General features: G+C 44.4%; 1 protein-coding gene across 1 annotated transcript; it reads right to left on the bottom strand.

Moving 5' to 3' along the window:
• Positions 1-12,781: 12,781 nt before the first annotated feature.
• Positions 12,782-16,863, bottom strand: LOC138719565 (alcohol dehydrogenase 1-like). Its single transcript, XM_069854871.1, has 9 exons — positions 16,829-16,863; positions 15,955-16,056; positions 15,610-15,751; positions 15,201-15,288; positions 14,866-15,085; positions 14,485-14,745; positions 14,266-14,401; positions 13,610-13,748; positions 12,782-12,981 (listed from the first exon to the last, which is right to left on the bottom strand). The coding sequence occupies exons 1-9, from the start codon at positions 16,844-16,846 to the stop codon at positions 12,957-12,959; spliced, it is 1,131 nt and encodes a 376-aa protein (XP_069710972.1). The 5' UTR covers positions 16,847-16,863; the 3' UTR covers positions 12,782-12,956.
• Between the last annotated feature and the right edge of the window lie 1,983 nt (positions 16,864-18,846).

Genomic DNA, 18,846 nt, shown 5'->3' with positions numbered 1-18,846 from the left:
AAAGACAGGTAGACAAGGTGCTCAGGGACGTAGTTTAGTGGTGGACAGGTATGGTTGGACTCAATGACCTCAAAGGTCTTCTCCAACCAAGTGATTCTATGATCCTTCCTGCAAACCACGGAGCAGCCAGGTATCTGGCTGTTCCAGTGTGTGCAACACAGCTTTGCGGTGTGGCTGGTTTTGTGCCTTTTTGGCAGCCGTGTCAGTGTCTTGCACCACAATCCCATCGGTCCAGTGGGCAGATTTACACTATGATGTCTGTGAGCGAATAGCCGTGTTGCCCTGGGCAATGGGTTTAGTTCCATGATCCTGGCGACACCAGGTTGTCCAGCTTCCTTCCCAAGCAATGGGATGTAACTGGCCCCTTCTGTGCTGCTGCCTAGAGGCCACGGTGCGTGCATGTGGGTTTGCTCCTTCTGTTAGGAGGGTTTCCCCTCTTGCAGCCTGCCTGGAGATACTTGGTACCTCCTGTATCCCACCTGAACACAGGTGGGAAGCGTCTTTGTGTCCTGGTGCAGGTCCTTCACACCTGAATCTGTACTGGGCTGGGTGAACTGTACTGGGGGATCCTTTACTGGGCAACAGCGCACTTCAAACTGGGTGGAGGCAGCCCTTTCCCTTCGTAGGCTACAGGCTCTGTTTTGCCAGGGACCCCTGAGATCTCACCCAGCAAAAGGGCTGTTGCTACAAGGTGGGAGCATTAACCTGCTCACACTATCCTTCCCTGTTCTGAAGGACCTTCTTTGTCCAGGCAGGATAGGAGATCTGCAGATATGATTGTGCGGGTTCAGGTGAACAGGGCTGCTGGGATTTTATGTGAGAGGTGCTGGTGCTTGAGGAGTTGCAGGGTGTAACTAAGTCCCCGTCGGTAAGAAATGGAGTTTTTATTCTGCAGTGATGTGCTACCAAAGCTCAGCAAATGCCACAGTTAGACAACAGCACCAACTTGGGGAAAAATAAACTTTAATAACACAACATAAGCAACTACTGCATTCAATAAATAACATAAAAGTAACATAATATTTAATAAGATAAATAAAATGACAAATTTGCAGGCTCAGGAAAGCCGATATCTAGCTGGAAGGTAATTTGGGCTGTGAAAGTGCCATATAGGTTTCACCTATCGTGAAAGGTGTTGAGAAGGAATGAAAGGATGGGTGATCAGGCTGCCCGTACTATGGACTTTCTGAGGCTTTCCACTAGTTACTTCAGTTTGTGTTCACTGGCTACTCCTAAAACCTCATTGCTGAAATAAAGGCAGGCCTCGTCCATTGCCTTGATTAAATTCAGCTCGACCAGCCTCTCCCATGAATTTCATGCTCTTGGTCACCCTTGGTTTGTCAGTTCTTCCCAAAAGACTCAAAACACTTTATGTTTAGCTGAACTCTGTGGATGCTCAGCTTTTGTTTATATCTGACATTCTAGAAGCTGAAGTTACTGTTTCTTGTAAACGAATGCATAAATACATCAATCATAACTACTTAATGCTCATTGGCCAGTTTCAGAGATGAAAGGAGTTGCTTTGTTTTCATTTTTCTTTCCTTTGCAGTTTTGTGGTGCCGTCTCCAGTGTCACCATGTACTATCAGAAACCCCTGGACAACGTAAGTGGTTTTGCAACTTTCTATTCTCCATACCATGCAAGTAATCAATTTACCATCCTGTGCTCTTGACTGAAATATTTATGCTTTGTTACGTGTGTTACAGGTGTTCATGGGAAAGTTCTGTAGATGAGGGCTCCCAGTGCTACTGTGGCTTTTACATTGGGTTGTTTTTGGTGTGTTGTTCTACCAGATGTTGTGCGCTAATCAGAAACAACAGTTTGAATTGAAAAAAGAGGTGAGCTTGGAAGCACTATGAGCATGTGGGAAAGAGGCCCAGAAATTGTGGTTTTGCTTGGAGGATGTTTTCTGGTCTGCGTGGTGAGCAGGGGAAAAGCCCAAAACAGCTGCATTGGGATCTGCATTGCCTTTCTTTCTTTTTTTTTTTTTCTTTTCTCTATGGTATTATTGCACCCATCCTGGTGCAATAATTCTTTTTGAATTCTAATTTTACCCTTCTTATATTTTCCTGTGAAATACTGGAGCATAATACCTGCGTAGCATCAAAAAAATTAGAAATTCTTGTTCTTCTAATCAGCATCAGTTTATTTTTGTAAAGTACCAATATAGCTGGTTGAAAAATGAAAACATTTTAAAAAACCCAAATTATTTCTATTTAAAATGTTCAAAGCTGGTTGATGTTTCTTTGGATAATTCTTAGTTAATTAAAATAGCCTGGTTTTGTAAATGCACATACAAATTTAAAATATTGTCCCATACTTTAAGAAATGTTTGGTTCAAAGCAAAAACTTCAGGACTAATTTCACTGATCAATCCTAGTATTTAGTAATTAATCCTAGTATAATACTAAAGTATTATTTTCAAAACAAAGGCCCGTGTTAATTAGGTATGATCAAAATAAATACAAAAGTGACCGTGACAGTTTTACAGGAGAGACAAAAGAGACTGGGCTGCTGAAAGATTTTTAATATTTTAGGTATGGAAATAAGTAATTTGGGGAGTTTTGTGATTAAATAATCTCAGGTATTTGATTTCATTGAAAATCAAATAAAAACCCAAAAAGCTGATCTTTTTATGTGCTGATTCTAATAAATTAGTGTTCAACTAACAATGATAAGGAAATTTTAGAGCTAAAAGCAGGGGAAGGGTTATGCTGGCCCCTCCTTGCTTGCGTTTTTCTCCTGGGATGTATAAATGTCTTTGCTAATTTTTCAAACATAATTACTTGGTCAGCTGTGAAGCCAGTGATGTTTTAAGAATCAAGCATAACTTGAGGAGCTCTCTAATTATCTGCTGAAATTCGAAGTCCTGCCCAGTGGGCGCTGGTTATCAGAGGGGCAGGAGTATCTCCCAAGCAGCAGGCTGCAGGCAGGAGCTGGAGCGGCACCGGGAGCCACCTCCTCCACCCAGCCCCGATCCACCAGGAGGCACTGCTGCCCTGGCAGAGCTCCTCGCTCCCCAGGAGCGAAGACACCGCGTCTCACCGAGCCACAGCCCAAAATAACCGGTAAAGTGCAAGTTACAATTGCCTTAGGGCGGAGTTGTTTCATAGCAATCGAATTTCGTTTCATAGAATCATAGGATGGTTTGGGTTGGAAGGGACCTTAAAGATCATTCAGTTCCACCCCCCCTGCCGTGGGCAGGGACACCTCCCACCAGACCAGGCTGCTCAAAGCCCCATCCAACCTGGCCTTGAACACCTCCAGGGATGAGGCAGCCACAGCTTCCCTGGGCAACCTGTGCCAGTGCCTCACGACTGTCATGGTGAAAAAATTCTTCCTAATGCCTAGTCTAAATCATGCCCCTTTCAATTTAAAGCCACTCCCCCTCCATGCTTTTATAAAAAGTCCCTCCCCAGCTTTCCTGTATTCCCTTCAGGTACTGGAAGGTCACCATAAGGTCTCCCTGAAGCCTCCTCCAGGCTGAACAACCCCAACTATCTCAGCCTGTCCTCATATGGGAGGTGCACCAGCCCTCTGATCATCTTCATGGCCCTCCTGTAGACCCATTCTAGCAGTTCCACATCCTTCTGATGTTGGGGATTCCAGAACTGGTCACAATACTCCATATGAGGTCTCAGAAGAGAAGAACAGAGGGGCAGAATCACTTCCTTTGCCCTGCTGGCCATGCTGCTTTTGACGCAGCCCAAGATTCAGTTGGCCTTCTGGGCTGCGAGCGCACATTGCCAGCTCATGCCAAGCTTCTCATCAATCAGCATCCCCAAATCCTTCTCTGCAGGGCTGCGAAGTCAGCAAAACTTCAAAGCAATGCATGAAGATACAGATGGAGGAGGTGGTCTGCTTCTAGCACGTCAGTGTGGTGGGTTACTTTTCCCAACTTGGCACAAATCTATTTACAGGTTTATATTTATTACTAGGATAATTGATTACTTTTTTGAGACTTGTGTCTAGGATAAAATTAAGGCTGTGCAGACACACATGCAGGATTAGCGAAGCATTCTATCTTGGGAGAAACTTTTTGTAGCCTTTTCTTGGTAGGGAAGTGTAAGAAATTAATGAAAACATTTCATGAGTTACTTTGATGTTATCTCTTTAAGTGAAGTCTTATTGTTTTGTGTTCAAAGAGTAGTTAAGAGAATTACAGGTAACTTTTATAGCAGGGCAAAATGAGTTCTGTGTGCAGAAGTTACTCTAAATTGGCAGCCAAGATGGATTTTTCTTAAACTTTGGTAACTCATTTGTGCGTTCATGATATGCTGCGAAATTGCTGATCATGCTGAGGGGTTTCCAGAAGTTCAAAGGGCTATGGATTGGGATAAGGTTTGCTCAAAAGAGGTCAAAAGGCATAGTGATATGGGTCCAATGTTCAGCACTGAAAGAAGGGTCTGTTTAGCAGGTGACCTGATCCCAGTGGCAATCTAGTTCTCTGGGAAAGATTTTTGTACAGTTGTGCTGTAATAGTCTGTGGGACTTGGTACTGGAAATATATTAAAAGTACATAATTTACAAAAATAAAACCATATCCACTTATGCATGTATAAACGTTACATGATAATAATCACAGAATTGTTTAGGTTGAAAAAGACCTTTAAGATCATTGACTCCAACTGTAAACCTAACATTGCCAACTCCACCATTAAACCACATCCCGAAGTGCCACATCTACACATCTTTTAAATACCTCCATGGACGGTGACTCAACCACTCAACCACTTCCCCGAAAAGCCTGTTCCAGTGCTTAGCAAACCGTTCGGTGAAGTATTTTTTCCTAATATCCAGTCTAAACCTCCTTTGGTGCAACTCAAGGCCATTTCCTCTTGTCTTATTGCTTGTTACTTGGGAGAAGAGACCAACACCCACCTCACTACAACCTTCTTTCAGATAATTTTCGAGAGCGATAAGGTGTCCCCCCCTCAGCCTCTTTTTCTCTAGGCTAAACATCTCCAGTTCCCTCAGCCTCTCATCATAAGGCTTGTGCTCGGACCCTTCATCAGCTTCATTGCCCTTCTCTGGACACACTCAAGCACTTTAATGAGTTTTCTGTAGTGAGAGGCCCAAAACTGAATGCAGTATTCAAGATGTAGCCCCACCTGCACTGAGTACAGGGGGACAATCACTTCCTTGGTCCTGCTGGCCACACTATTTCTGATACGGGCCAGGATGCTGATGGCCTTCTGGGCCACCTGGGCACACTGCTGGCTCATATTTAGGCAACTGTCCACCAACACCCTTTTCTGATGGGCAGCTTTGCAGCCATTCACCCTCAAGCCTGTAGCGTTGGATGGGGTTATTTTGTCCCAAATGCAGAACCCGATACTTGACCTTGTAGTTGGCCTCAGCCCATCAATCCATTCTGTCCAGATCCCTCTGCAGAGCTTTCCTTCCTTCAAGCAGATCAACATTCCCATCCAACTTGGTGTCATCTGCAGACTTACTGAGGGAGCACTCAATTCCTTCACCCAGATTGTTGATAAAGAAGTTAAACAGAACTGGCCCCATCACCGATCCCTGGGGAACAGCACTTGTGACCAGCCACCAACTGGATTTAACTCCATTCACCACAACTCTTTGGGCCCTGTCATCCAGCCAGTGTTTTACCCAGTGAAAAGTATTCCTGTCCAAGCCATAAGCAGCTGTTTTTTCCAGGAGAATGCTGTGGGAAATGGTGTCAAAGGCTTTACTAAATTCTAGTTAGGCAACATCCACAGGCTTTCCCTCATCCACTCACCATGTCACCTTGTCATAGAAGAAGAGCAAGTTGGCCAGGTGGGACCTGCCTTTCCTAAACCCATGCTGACTGGGCTTGATCACCAGGTTGTTCTGTACATGCTGTGTGATGGCACTGAAGATGATCTGCTCCATAACCTTCCCTAGCACAGAGGTCGGGCTGACAGGCCTGTAGTTCTCCAGATCCTCCTTCTGGCCTTTCTTGTAGGTGGGTGTCACATTTGCGAAAATCTTCAGTCAACTGGGACCTCCTCAGTTAGCAGGGACTGGGGCATACAAACCCTGAAAGCCTTCTAGAAGCTTACTTAAGTCCACATAAAAGTTTTAGCACTGGTTCAGTAAATAAACACAAATGTAACATAACGGGAACATAAATTTTGCATGTGAAAGCCGGAACACATTATAATCTGCTTATCACCAACAGTACACGGATAAAGTATGTAAATACAAGCCTCAGTGCCTAGTTGCTAAAAGAGATGAATTCTTACTCAAGGCAAGAAAAGGAACCACGGAGATCTGAACAGCAAAATACTGACTGGTGAGATTCCTTTAATACTCTTCTGGTGATAAAAAAAGAGACGATATTAAAAATTATATGTATTTCTGTTGAAACATATCTGTATACCAATACTGATACTCTGATGTGCAAGAGAAGACTTTCTCTTTTTTGCATTAGCATGCAAAGCCCAAAGGATGTGAAGAAATCCAACCCAAAAAAAAGCGCATTCTTATAATTCTACCAAAACTAAAAAAAAAAGACCCTTCCTGCATTTATAGACCTGTAGAGCAGAAAAAAATTTAGCAAGTTTATTACAAATTGTGTTTTCAAGAGATATGCAGCCTTTATTGCATATGTTTATTTATATTCAAAGCAAATTTGTGCTGTCTTTTTTTCCCAGAATTTGGCTCTCAGCTCAGTTTGTGCAAACTTTGTGTAATATGACTTGGGTAATATAATCAATTTAATACTTGCATAAAGCTACTGGTAATGTTAATGCTGACATGCCTTTGAAACACTGACCCTTTCACTGGGAAAGAAGAATGTTGCCTCCAAGTAAAACAAAATGAAGGTAACTGAGTATCTCTAAGGTACAGGTCAAAATATGAAATTAAGACTGCTGAAAGAAAATTATTAGCCTGGGTCCTAATACTTGTGAGGAGTTCTATAATGAAAGTAGAGGAGTTTGTAACTACAAGTAACAAATGCAGGTAATTTCCCAGTGAAATTTGCGACTATTTTTATATTTCATGCAACACTTGTGTGAAGGTAAAAGCATCCTTACATTTCTGCAATGGTGGCAGGTTTTGTCTGTGCTGTAAGACTGTTTTGCAGCATCACATGATATTGCTTTCTTTAAAGAATTTATTTTTTTCCTGGCATATGGTGAGAATTGATCAGAATAAATGCTACTGTGACCAGAAATTTAATTGACACTGCCTCATATTTTCTTTTAAACAAGGTGATCCAGACTAGGGCTATAATTGACTTCTTACTGTCTGTAACAATTGGTTGTAAGTATCCAAACCAAGCAATCTTAAATGTTACAGCAGAAAATCCAATTCAAGTAAAAACATTACCAAGATTTCAACTATTACAATTCAACTTATTTGTTGCAGAACAGCATCCATATCAAGAGCTTAGACATCAAGCATGTAACAAGTGTGATTTAAATACAAAATTTGATAAGATTATCTTAGTATAACTAAATAAGTCAGTGAGTAATTTCTCTTAATGCTTTTCTTTTTAATTCTGATCCTTATGAAGCATTTCATTAATGGCAGAGTGCCTGGGTGCTCTCAGATAGAGCAGCCGCCACCTCTGGAGAAAAGCATTTGCACTAGAAGTGTTCATGCAAAGTGCTTATTCACAGGTATAAAACTGCTTAAGTGGTTATTGACAGAAGAGTTGCTTCTGCTGATTGTTTAGGTGATTCCTAGGTTTCTCTTTACTTTAGGCTTTGTATAGCTTCAATCACACAGTAAATATAGAAAGAAGGAAATCAGGAGAAATGAGTATGTGCTTAGTGTATTTCCATTCTAAACTCACAGGTAAGACCTTCACTGTGACACACGTGCCCCAGAGATGTGACATCCTGCACAGCTGTTTAAGCTGAATAGGATCAATGGAGCAGTGCCTGGAACAGCAGCAGATCTTTATGTGAGTGTTGTGTACCAAATGATGTGCCTGAGGGGATGGATAGATATCTTGTATGAAATGCTCTGTTTGAATGTAGGGTGCAATTGCAATAAATCTGAGTTTATTCCTTTGCTGCTGGAGGAACTGTATCACATAACCCTTATCATAAACCTGTCATGCTCTGTATTAAAAACAGGGGAGGTTACTGCTGCTAAGATTATTTACAATAGTTTGATCTGATCAGTCTTTTCATTTCTAGACTACTTTTCCCCACTTGTTCCTGTGCAAATAATGACAGTTACCACAATTTTTTCCCCCTTGTTTAGTGTTTATATCCTGAATTTATTTTTGGAAGGTAGCCATATCCTTTTACCCTCTGTTTTGTTAGACTGAGTAAGCCATGTGTTTATATTTTCTTTCATCACTGTAGCTTTCTTTTTTCCTGCTAGTAGTATACCTTTGCATCTCTTCCAGTTTGAATTCATTGGCCTTGAACATGGTTATCCAGAATTTCTTTACTACTTGTTCATCATGATAATTTTGTCTCAAATAACTGAAAACTGAAGCTATCATGTCTGTACGAGAGAGAAATTATCGAAACATTTCTGTTTGGTTGCTTTATGTAGTAACTAACATAGCTAAGTGAGCTACTTCTTGTAGTTTCTGTCTTCTGTGTATTTATCATCATAGCTGTTACTGGTTCATGTCTACAATATGCACCTTCATGCTTCACTGAAACCATGGAAGATGTTGTTTTGATACCAATGACCATGAATCACAGTCTGATCTCACACCAGACAAGTAGCATGGCTAAGACTAGAACCTATCATTATAGAGAGAGAGTGCTGCTTCAGTCAAATGTCGTGGTTTGTAGTTTTTCCAGACTAACTGAAAAAAATGTACTTGCAGTCAGAGTTTCTATTTATTTCCCTCGGATTCACTTCAATGGCACTTTTAGCAACTACTGGTTGCCAAAGTCTCTAAATAAAAACTAAAGGGAAATTGCTATTTCTTAGGTTTGAAAAGATGTGCTGTCCTTTGTCTCATTGGGTTCAATGAGAGAAAGTGCAAAGTCTTTCAACCAGAGAGAACAAATATGATCCAGCAGTGTGCCCTTGTCACAAAGAGGACTAAAATGTGTCCTGGGGCGGCACTGGACAAATTCTTGCCATCAGATGATGGATGGGGATTCTCCCCCTCTACTCAGCACTGGTGAAGCCACACGTGGAGTGCTGGGTCCAGTTTTGGGCTCCTCAGTACAAGAGAGACATGGACATACTGGAGAGGGTCCGGCAAAGGGCCACAAAGATGGTTAGCAGCCTGGGTCTCTCCTGTGAGGAAAGGCTGATAGAGCTGGGACTATTCAGCCCTGAGAAGACAAGTCGCAGGGGAATCTCACCCCTGTGTACAAATACCTGGAAGAAAGATGCAAAGAGAACAGAGCCAGGATTTTTTCAGTGGCACCTGATGACAAGAAGATGCGGTGGGCACAAACTGAAATATGGGGTGGTCTGTCTGAAGGTGGTACGGTTAGAGCTGTATCTGCAGCCCTGTCAGGAACTACAACATGAGCCATCTATGCACAGTGTAAGTAACTTTGATCTAATTTGCTCCAGTTTCCATGCTAACATTGTTGATAGTGCTGCCTGGCAATGGTGCTGGGTAAACAAGGGCATTTTTTTCTGGCTCTGGGAGATGTTTTTCTTCCAGTTGTCCTGGAACATGAAACCTGTGATTTCTTCCAGGCTTGCCAAGTTGTGTATTTCGTAATGGGCATGTCAAAGGGGTTCTGCTGCCTGTTCTACAGAGGAAAGTTGTGTCACAGCAAATCAAATGTAAATGATGCTCCTGTGAGCTGTACTCATTATAGCAGGCAGTTTCAAGCATTTCCAGTGTAAAATAGATGAAGTAGCTGTTTCTGTGGTTCTGTTCTAGGAATAATTTCTGTGAAACAGAGATACTGCTGTATGCACATGTTATTATTGACTTCTTGCTTATGGCTCGGATGCCCCAAATCAGGCTTTTCTTCTGTAGGACACTCTGAAGTACATTTATGAGGACTAGAAGCTTTCACAAACGGAGATCCTGAAGGCAAAGATCCTCAAGAGGATGATTTGACTCTGATGTTGTGAGCAGTCTGAAGGAAGAGCAGGAGGAATGGGCAGTAGAGGGGCTAGAAGTTTATATTTTGAAAGAAAATACAAAGTCAGGCAGCGATGCTAACTTTGATGGATAGGAGGCATGTCAACACCAGAAGAGTTAAACTCAATGGAGATAATGGAGATTAAACTCCATTAACTTTTCTCAACCAGATACTGCTTCTGACATGTGATGTTACTGTGGAAGGGTGTTTGCTACACATGCACATGGATATAAATAATTTTCGCTCTGGCTCTGTGCACAGCATACTCATAGCCAGGCATGTTTCCGAATCTGGTAATGAGGTAACTCAATTGTTCTAGCCAAAGTTTCCACCCTAGTGTATGATGGTGCAAAATCAGGACATGCTTTCCACAAGCTTAAAGATAGATATACACAATAGATGTGTACTGTACATGTACATATATATAAATATATCCATGCTGCAAAATCACCAAAGTCCCTGTTGGCTGGTTGGAGTCCATATAGTTATGGTAAATTATTTGCCAATTAAAAAAAGCTTCCCCCCTTTTAGTTTAATAGACTCTTGGTTTACAAAACATGGCAAAAATTAGCAGGTTGATTATTTGATCTCAGATTTCTAAGCTTCTAGAAGGAAATTGTTGTTTCATCTCTACCTTTTCACAGAGAAATTCAGATACCCTAACTTGTTTCATGGAAGGAATTTGTTTCCTTTCTTCAGTGGGCAGAGTTATTACTTTTTCTCCTTCATATCACCTTCTGTTTTCAGGGAAGAATACGCATAGGGAACAGTAGTTTTAAAAACCTTGATTGTGCTAAAGGGATTGAAAATTCAGTAACAAGGTAGCTAGATGATCTCCAGAACACCAGGTTGTTGTTGAACAATCTATGGTACTCAAGTCATTAAGTTGTGGTGAAGCAACAGACTTTATGAGAAGAGGCTGTCAATTGGTGGTCTTACTGTGAAACAGGCACCAAATGTGATGGGTGTTGTCTGCGATGATGGTTTCTATTTTCCCCAGTCTCACCTGTAACTGCATTTGAGCTCTGTTTTCAGATTTCATTACTTTCATAGTCTTCTTTTGTTATTGTCCACCACAGTGGATTGTGGTGCTTGAAAAAAACTTGCAGAATGTTAAAAAAATCGCATATTTGATCAGCATCCTAAGAGATTTGTTTGCAATATCATTTCATTGATACGAATGATATTGCTAGAAGCGAACATCACCACCAGTTTCTCTAAAGTGGTGGTAGTGTAAATAACTACAATCTTAGGATATATTGGATTTTTATGGGAAGTAGATGGTATTTAAAATGTTGATTTTGTCTGCTGGAGTATTTGGCATAGCTATTGTAACATTTGTATAAGTCAGAGCCCAAAGTACTCAAAATAAATGCCAAAGGATTATTCAGATAATATAATACATTCACAGAGTGCTAGTTTACGTGCTTCTAGAAGCAAAGATTGACATTTGTTTTGGTGTTACTTCTGCTATGTGAAAGATGTGGAAAGGAGACACTTGATGAGAAATGGTGTGTGACTGTCATCTCTCAAGTATAATGAAAGAGTAGAGTCACAAACACTCAAACAGAAAATGAAAATATTTTAAGTGATGGTCTGCTCACAGCTGGGTAATCTCTACATTTACCTCTAACAGTATGTAAGCATCAATAGAGAAAAATGTATGGTATGCCAGTACTTCATGTATATGTTCTGGAGCAAAGCCATACCTGCTAGGATATGATCTAGTTTGGCCTAAATAGTAGAAATGCAAAGATTGTCTCTGAAACTTGTGCCCAAATACACTGAAGACAAAAATTTAATGCTGAGGCATGAATGATGGCATTAATATTTGTCTTTGTCTTTTAATTAAAAATTATTGAAGGCTCTGACCTACTGCAGGTAGGGGAAAAGATAAGATTTGTACTTAGCCCTCATAAGTGCATTTCAGTGTTTCTTGCACAATGTTCGACAATAAAGCTATGATGCCGCAGCAGCTGGCTGAGCTCTGGCCTGGGGCAAGGTGGCCTTGTGGTGTGACAGTGGCTCCAGCTGCATGGAAGTGCAGAAATCACGCTGTGCAGCAGACTGTGAATTGCACTTACAAGGGCTAAGTACAAATCTTATCTTTTCCCCCACCTGTAGTAGGTCAAACCCTTTGATAATTTTTAATTAAAAGACAAAGACAGATATTAATACCTTTATTAATGCCTCAGGGTTAAATTTTTGTCTGTAGTGTGATTTAGCACCAGTTTCAGAGACAATCTTTGCATTTCTACTATGAAAAGCAAATTTGAATTTATTGGCAAGATTGAGAATTCGCTCTTCTTTAAGATGCCCTGTGGCTTTTATTTTCTTTGGGACCAAAATATTGCATGGGTCATACAAAGGGGGAAGGGGAGGAGGCAGATAACACAAGGAGAGTTAGATCCACCCTGTTATATGGTACAGTGAAGAATTATAACAAAAATAGTGACAGAGCTCAGTTAAACATATACAATTGAATCTATTCACCCTAGTGAAGGAGAAAGGTTCACCCGGCTGAGGGGCAGAGGCGAGGGGCCATAGGTGTGCAAGGTGGGTGAAGGCAGGGAGCAGCAACAATGGAAGGGGCAGAGGCAGTCACTCACTGCTGAGGTAAGGGCTGTGACAGGAGGGCTTGCGGTAGGAGGAAGAGCTCCTCCTGCCCCATGGGGCCTCTGCTGACAGAGTGCACTGCATGCGACAAGTTTGACCAAAACTCTTTATTGATAAAAACTTTTTTTTCAAAGAGGTGTCGTTCTGGGTCTTGGTTGGCATGGAAGCTTTGTCAAGAGGCAGCAGCATCAGTGAGTTCCTTGTGCTCATCTCCTTGCTCCTGACAAAGGGAGGTGCTGGGCGAGAAAAGTCTGTGTCAGGAGAGTGTCTGCTGTGCGGGTTCCTCAGCTGGATCTCCTGTGGCCTTGTCCTTCAGAAGAGCAGGACGCTGCGAATACTGAGAAGTGGAAAGGGAGGGAAGAGTTAGAGGTGCTGTGGCTGGGGGTGTTGAGGAGCAGGCAGCAGGGCAGGCAGGTGTGCCTGAGGACTGGCTGCCTTTGTCATCCAGCCTCTTCCTAACTCAGCTGCATGAGGTGGGAAGCAAGAGGACAGCCTTCAAAACCCTGCTGAATGAAAGCCCTCAGGAGATAAGACACCTTGTCCCCCCGACAAAGGTCTTATTCTGCCACTGTAGGATATGTTCTTCCTCTGGCTTTTCTGCGGTTGCTGCCAGGGATGCCCCTTATTCCTCGCTCTCCTCTGGCTGTCCTGTGCTTTCAAACAGTGTCCTGAGACGTGGTGTCTGAGGGTCTGTGCTGGCTTCAGGGCAGCGCCGGGGCTGTGGAATCTCTGCTAAGCTGAGCTATGAGCAGGAGGGTTCCCTGTGCTGAGTGTGGGTGGGCTCTTCCCTCTGGGATGTGGCAGATCCTCCCAACACATGGCTCTGGTCCCTGCTTCCTCAAAAGGCTCGGATGCTTCTTTTGAAGGCACTATTGCGTGCTCTGCTTGCCAGAGTGTTTGAGCTGTTTGAATTTTAGGTGAAGGTGGCATTTACTGTACTTTGCTTCTGCTAGTCAGGGTCTCACCTTTTTCCTGCTCGTAACAACTCAAATCCCTCGTTCACTTTAGCAATTGGCAGCGTGTGCGTGATCAACAAGTCTGAGTTGAATTTCTTGTCCAAATAGCTGGAAACTAGTTTGGGGATAGAGTCTCTCATCCTCCAACCTAGAAATGGGAGAAAGCACCTTCAGTGAATAATGGGAGAAGTGCAGTTTTGCTAAGGCAGTGGTACAGTGTGGGTCAGGACTGAGTGGCCAGTACTGGTGCCATTATCTTGTGAGAAACTTTTCTGTCCTTGGGGGCTCAGTAAGTTTGCCTAGGCAATTCTGTGTGTTGAACTCTGTGATAAAGTTACTGGTTTATTGGCATGTTTTCTACCTATCTAAACAGTGGAGGTGCAGTGCTCCTGTTCAGTTCTGTTTTTCTTGAGCATCCTCTCAAAGAGCTTCCTGGGACATTGCCAAGCTCTGAAATATTCTTGGTGAACAACAGTTTAGTGAATAACCACTATGAGGAAAAGTGTCTTTTGTCCTTTGTGTAAGGATATTCCTCACATGGGAAAATTAATTTCCTAAAGGAGAGTTATTCAGGTGTGCTGAAGGGTACCTGTTCAACACATGTTTGGAAAGTACAATGAAAGGAAAAGACTGAAAGGTCTAAAATGTTTTCTTGAATTTCATACCTCCAACCAGAGTCCCCTTCCAGGTGCGCCCAGTCAGTAGAAGCATAGGATCAATGGAAATCACTGAATCTGAAGGCAGTTCCCCAATCATCACACAGACGCCAGTGTTCATATTGCAGGAGGCCAGGGCAGCAGTCTGGTGAGACAGGCAAGTGACTTAGAGAACACGCTGATGAGTTAGTCAGAAAAGTGTTCTTTCTATGCTGAAATGCCACCTACCATGGTATCTGCAAGCCCAATGGCCTCAAAGGAATAGTCCACGCCATGTCCAGTCATCTCAGTGAGAACCTCCTGGATGGGCCTCTTGAAGTCCCGAGGACTGATGCATTCGGTGGCACCCAGCTCCTTCGCCTTGGCAAACTTGTCCTTGTTGATATCGATGGCAATGATGCGGGAAGCTCCAGCTGCCTTGCAGCCTATGACAACAGAGAGGCCGACACCTCCGAGGCCAAAGACAGCACACGTGGAGCCTGGTTTTACCTGCATGACAAGGGACTCTGTGAGTCTCCAGTGTGATAATGAGGGTTGTGGTTGCACAGAGCTGGTGAGGGTGCGAGGGCAGCCATGTGATGGTTGTGCTTGTCATGCCGCAATACCAACCTTGGCGGTGTTGATAGCAGCTCCATAGCCTGTGGAAAACCCACAACCGAACAAACAGACTTTGTCCAGAGGTGCAGCAGCATCTATTTTGGCAACAACGTACTCTGGGACCACAGTGTATTCTGCAAAGGTGCTGACCCACAGGAAGTGGTGGATCTGCTTCCCTTTGCAAGTGAAACGGCTAGTCTTGTCAGGCAGTAGGTTTTGCGATTCTGAAACACTGTTGGGACACACATGCATTTCTTGATCATCAAATAAATCATCTGTAGGGGTGTCAGGCTTGTTGTCAGACAGCTAACCTCTTTTAGGTGTTGGGGAAGGAGAATGAAACTCACTGGGACTTCAGGCAGAAGTTGGATTCGGGATTCAGGCAGAAGCTGCATTCCCCGCAATGTGGAAGGACAAGGGGGATGACTTTGTCTCCTGCAACAAAGCAGATCCCCGTGAGGTGCCTCTTGCTCAGCAGGCCCTGAGCGTGCTGCCTGTTGGAGCGCCTCTGCGGAGCTTTCCAGTGGCACCATCCCACCACAACCCTTCTGCTTTCTCTGTTGGGAGATGATGCTCAGAGCCCCTCTTGTGTGCATGGGGAACAGACCAGGGAAGAGTAGGTTACAGCCAGTGCAAGGAATCTGCACGTTGGTTTTGAGGCAGCGAGGCAGGAGCAGTGGGGAATTTCTGAGCTCTGGGCAGCCTCGTGCGCTTTGAGAGCTGACTCCTGGGTGCATGTTTGTGTGTGCATCTTACCTGGTTTCACAGAGGTCACGCCTTCTCCAACGCTTTCTACAATCCCAGCTCCTTCGTGGCCTGGGATAACTGGGAAATCCACATTTGGAAAGCTACCTTCCAAAACATGGTAATCGGTGTGACAGATGCCCGTGGCCACAATCTGTTTTGAGAGGAAAGAACAGATGATGAGCTGTAGAAATGGTGTGTCCTCTCATTAACCCAGTTGATGGAAGGAGTTTTCTCAAGGGGCGCTCTGGACAGTGACAGCCCGTTGGTGGACACAGATCCCTGCCATGACTGTTCAAGGTGAAGCCACAAGAATTCCCTCTGGGGAGCAAAAACTATAGAAATGTGGGTTTTTACCTTGATACGGACTTCACCTGCCTTTGGAGGTGCAACCTCCACCTCCTCAAGAGAGAGTGGCTGGCCCACGGCCCAGGCAACGGCAGCTCTGCATCTGATAACCTGGAAGCAACAGAGGGGATTAAGTTGTATGGGAGTGTTTGCCCCTGTTGCACGGCCGGGCACAGGCGTCTTCCAATCATCTAAAGAGAACTGCACTGCGTGTGTCTGTGCACACTCGAGCGCGCACTGCTGGAAATACAGCACTGTCCTGTGCTGTTTCCTGGGGATGGTGGGCGGGATGTGGTGGGAGAAGAGAAGGACAGGAACGCTCAGCTGTGCGCGAAGCCACGTGATGTTCAATAAATGCAGGTGCAGCATGAAGTATGGAATGAAAAGATGATGTGATGAGTGCAAGGAAGGTAAGGCTTGTGTTTTCCTTGAGAGTGTGGCTCTTGAAACCCCCACCTGCCGTGTCTTGTGTCTTTGGGTCCTGAAAGACGTAGGGCTGAAGGTACATGAGGGGGGATAAGGCTGAATGCAGGAGACAAGTGGCTGCAAGTCTGCACCTCGGAATAGCTGAATTTCACTATCAGAGCGGGAACAAAGAGCGGGGGTGAGAAGGGGGATTTTGCTGAGTGGTCCCATTGAGTCTGTTCATTCCTGAGCTGCTGGGCAGAACAGGAGAGGAACACAGTCCATAATGCAGGTACGGGCAGGTGCAGTTGTGCAAAAGCAGGAGGCCGTGTGATTCCGCGGGGAGTGGATGGGGTAGGGGAGCAAGGTCATAGGAAAGATGGGGAGCAATCGAGGTCTGCCAGCTGAGCCATTTGCAGCAATGGTTCCCAAGAGCAGGGCCCCTCAGAAAGGGAAACGGGATAGGAGTGGTCCTTACTTTTCCGGAAGTGGCCATGTAGTCTCAGCAGGGCTGTTGCCGTCGCTGCAGCAGGCTGGAGGGAAAGTTTTGCACGTCTGGCCAGAGCTTGGTGTTGCGAAATGGTCCAGCCGTGTGGCCCGAGGCACAGGTCGAGAGGGAGGCAGGAAGCGTGGAAGGAGTCCTGGTGTGGGACTGTTGCTGGAGAGCAAGGAGCAGAGGTTAATCTGTGTCCTATGCCAGATGCTGAAGAGCACAGGGAGTGCTGAGCAGAGGAACTGGTTAGCGGCAGGGAGGTGCCAAGAGTGGCAGTCACTCTGTGCACTAGTGGCTGAAGTCCTGTGGGGAGGCTTTTATCATGGCTTTGCCTTCAGGCCATGCCCTGCCCTCCCTGCCTGAAAGATTCTTGCTGATATTTTTTCTGTGGTTGCATCCTGCAGGTGTGGAGGGAGGAGATATGTAGTATCTCTGGGGCATCCTTGGGCCCATGTGTTGCCAAGGGTCAGCATTTGACCTGGCATTGGTTCACACCAGGGTGTTTGCGAAAGGATTAAAAATTAAAGAGAAGGGGAGAAGGAGAGTGAAAACATGGTATGGTGGAGAAACACATCGGTCCTTGCGATATGCAGCTGAACCATCTGCAGTATTGCAGCTGTTTTATTCTTATTTATTGCAGTCTCATACGGGCTGACTATGTCAGGAAGGGGGACTTTTCCAAGAACTCATTTGTTTCTCTTATCTGTAGCCAGTTTTGGAAGGAGGTTCACTCCATCCACCTTCCTGGCTCCCACGGAGGTGTTTTCTGCTAAAGGCATTGGTCAAGGTGCTCTACAGGAGATGGGATGAGTGGGAGCTTGTTGGAGGGCCAGCCATGTGTGACCTTCCTTTCTGGGAACTGCTTCTGCACTTTGGAAGATGTCAGCCCCAGGCTGATGTTTTCAGGGCGCTGCCTGGAGAGGTTTGTGTTGGTGCTTCCTACCACGTGCCCCAGCCTTTTCTCTATCCTCGGCCGAGGGGCAAGGGGGAAGGTCGGCAGCAGCAGCCCTTGCAGCTGGGAGGCCAAACCCTCAGCTTGCAGATCCCTTGAGCTCATCTCTATCTTCAGTGATGCAGACAGGCAATGCTACCGTGCCCCAGCAGCTGGCTGAGCTCTGGCCTGGGGCATGGTGGCCCTGCGGTGTGACAGTGGCTCCAGCTGCATGGAAGTGCTGCTGGGCAGGCTGTTCCCAGCCTTGCTGGTCAAGCCTGATTTCTGGGTGATGATGTCTGGATGCTGCTGTTTTCCTGCCATGGAGGTGAGAAGCAGAAGCAGTGGAGAGAGCAAAGGCAGTTTCTTGCTGCTGATATAGGGGATGTAATGGGAGGGCCAGCACCTGCCCCCATTTGTGTATTATTTTAATTTCTTGTCTGTATCAAAGAGATGGAAAAAGGAAGACTATTTTGACAGAAATCACGCTGTGCAGTAGACTGTGAATTGCACTTACGAGGGCTAAGTACAAATCTTATCTTTTTCCCCACCTGCAGTAGGTCAAACCCTTTGATAATTTTTAATTAAAAGACAAAGACAGATATTAATACCTTTATTAATGCCTCAGGGTTAAATTTTTGTCTGTAGTGTAATTTGGCACCGGTTTCAGAGACAATCTTTGCATTTCTACTATGAAAAGCAAATTTGAATTTATTGGCAACATTGACAATTCGCTCTTCTTTAAGGTGCCCTGTTGCTTTTATTTCCTTTTGGGACAAAATATTGCATGGGTCATACAAAGGGGGAAGGGGAGGAGGCAGATAACACAAGGAGAGTTAGATCCACCCTGGTACACGGTACAGTGAAGAGATATAATAAAAATAGTGACAGAGCTCAGTTAAACATATACAATTGAATCTATTCACTCTAGTGAAGGAGAACGGCTAAGGGACAAAATGCGTTAGAGAACAGGAATCTTACAGCAACTGCTAATGTTGAGTTCTTGCTATCACAGAATCATAGAATTCTAAAATATTTGAGGTTGGAAGGGACCCACAAGGAGCACATCCTT

This window comes from Phaenicophaeus curvirostris, chromosome 4 (assembly GCF_032191515.1).
Source record: "Phaenicophaeus curvirostris isolate KB17595 chromosome 4, BPBGC_Pcur_1.0, whole genome shotgun sequence".
Lineage (NCBI taxonomy): Eukaryota > Metazoa > Chordata > Aves > Cuculiformes > Cuculidae > Phaenicophaeus > Phaenicophaeus curvirostris.
This window is presented reverse-complemented; position numbering and strand designations above follow the sequence as displayed.

Bases quoted from the DNA above. Each gene is read 5' to 3' on its own strand.
- LOC138719565 (XM_069854871.1), bottom strand. The intron at 15,752-15,954 runs GTAAAAACCCAC...CTCTCAAAACAG, and splicing joins CAGGTGAAGTCCGTATCAAG to ATTGTGGCCACGGGCATCTG. The intron at 15,086-15,200 runs GTGAGTTTCATT...GTGTCCCAACAG, and splicing joins AACTTCTGCCTGAAGTCCCA to TGTTTCAGAATCGCAAAACC.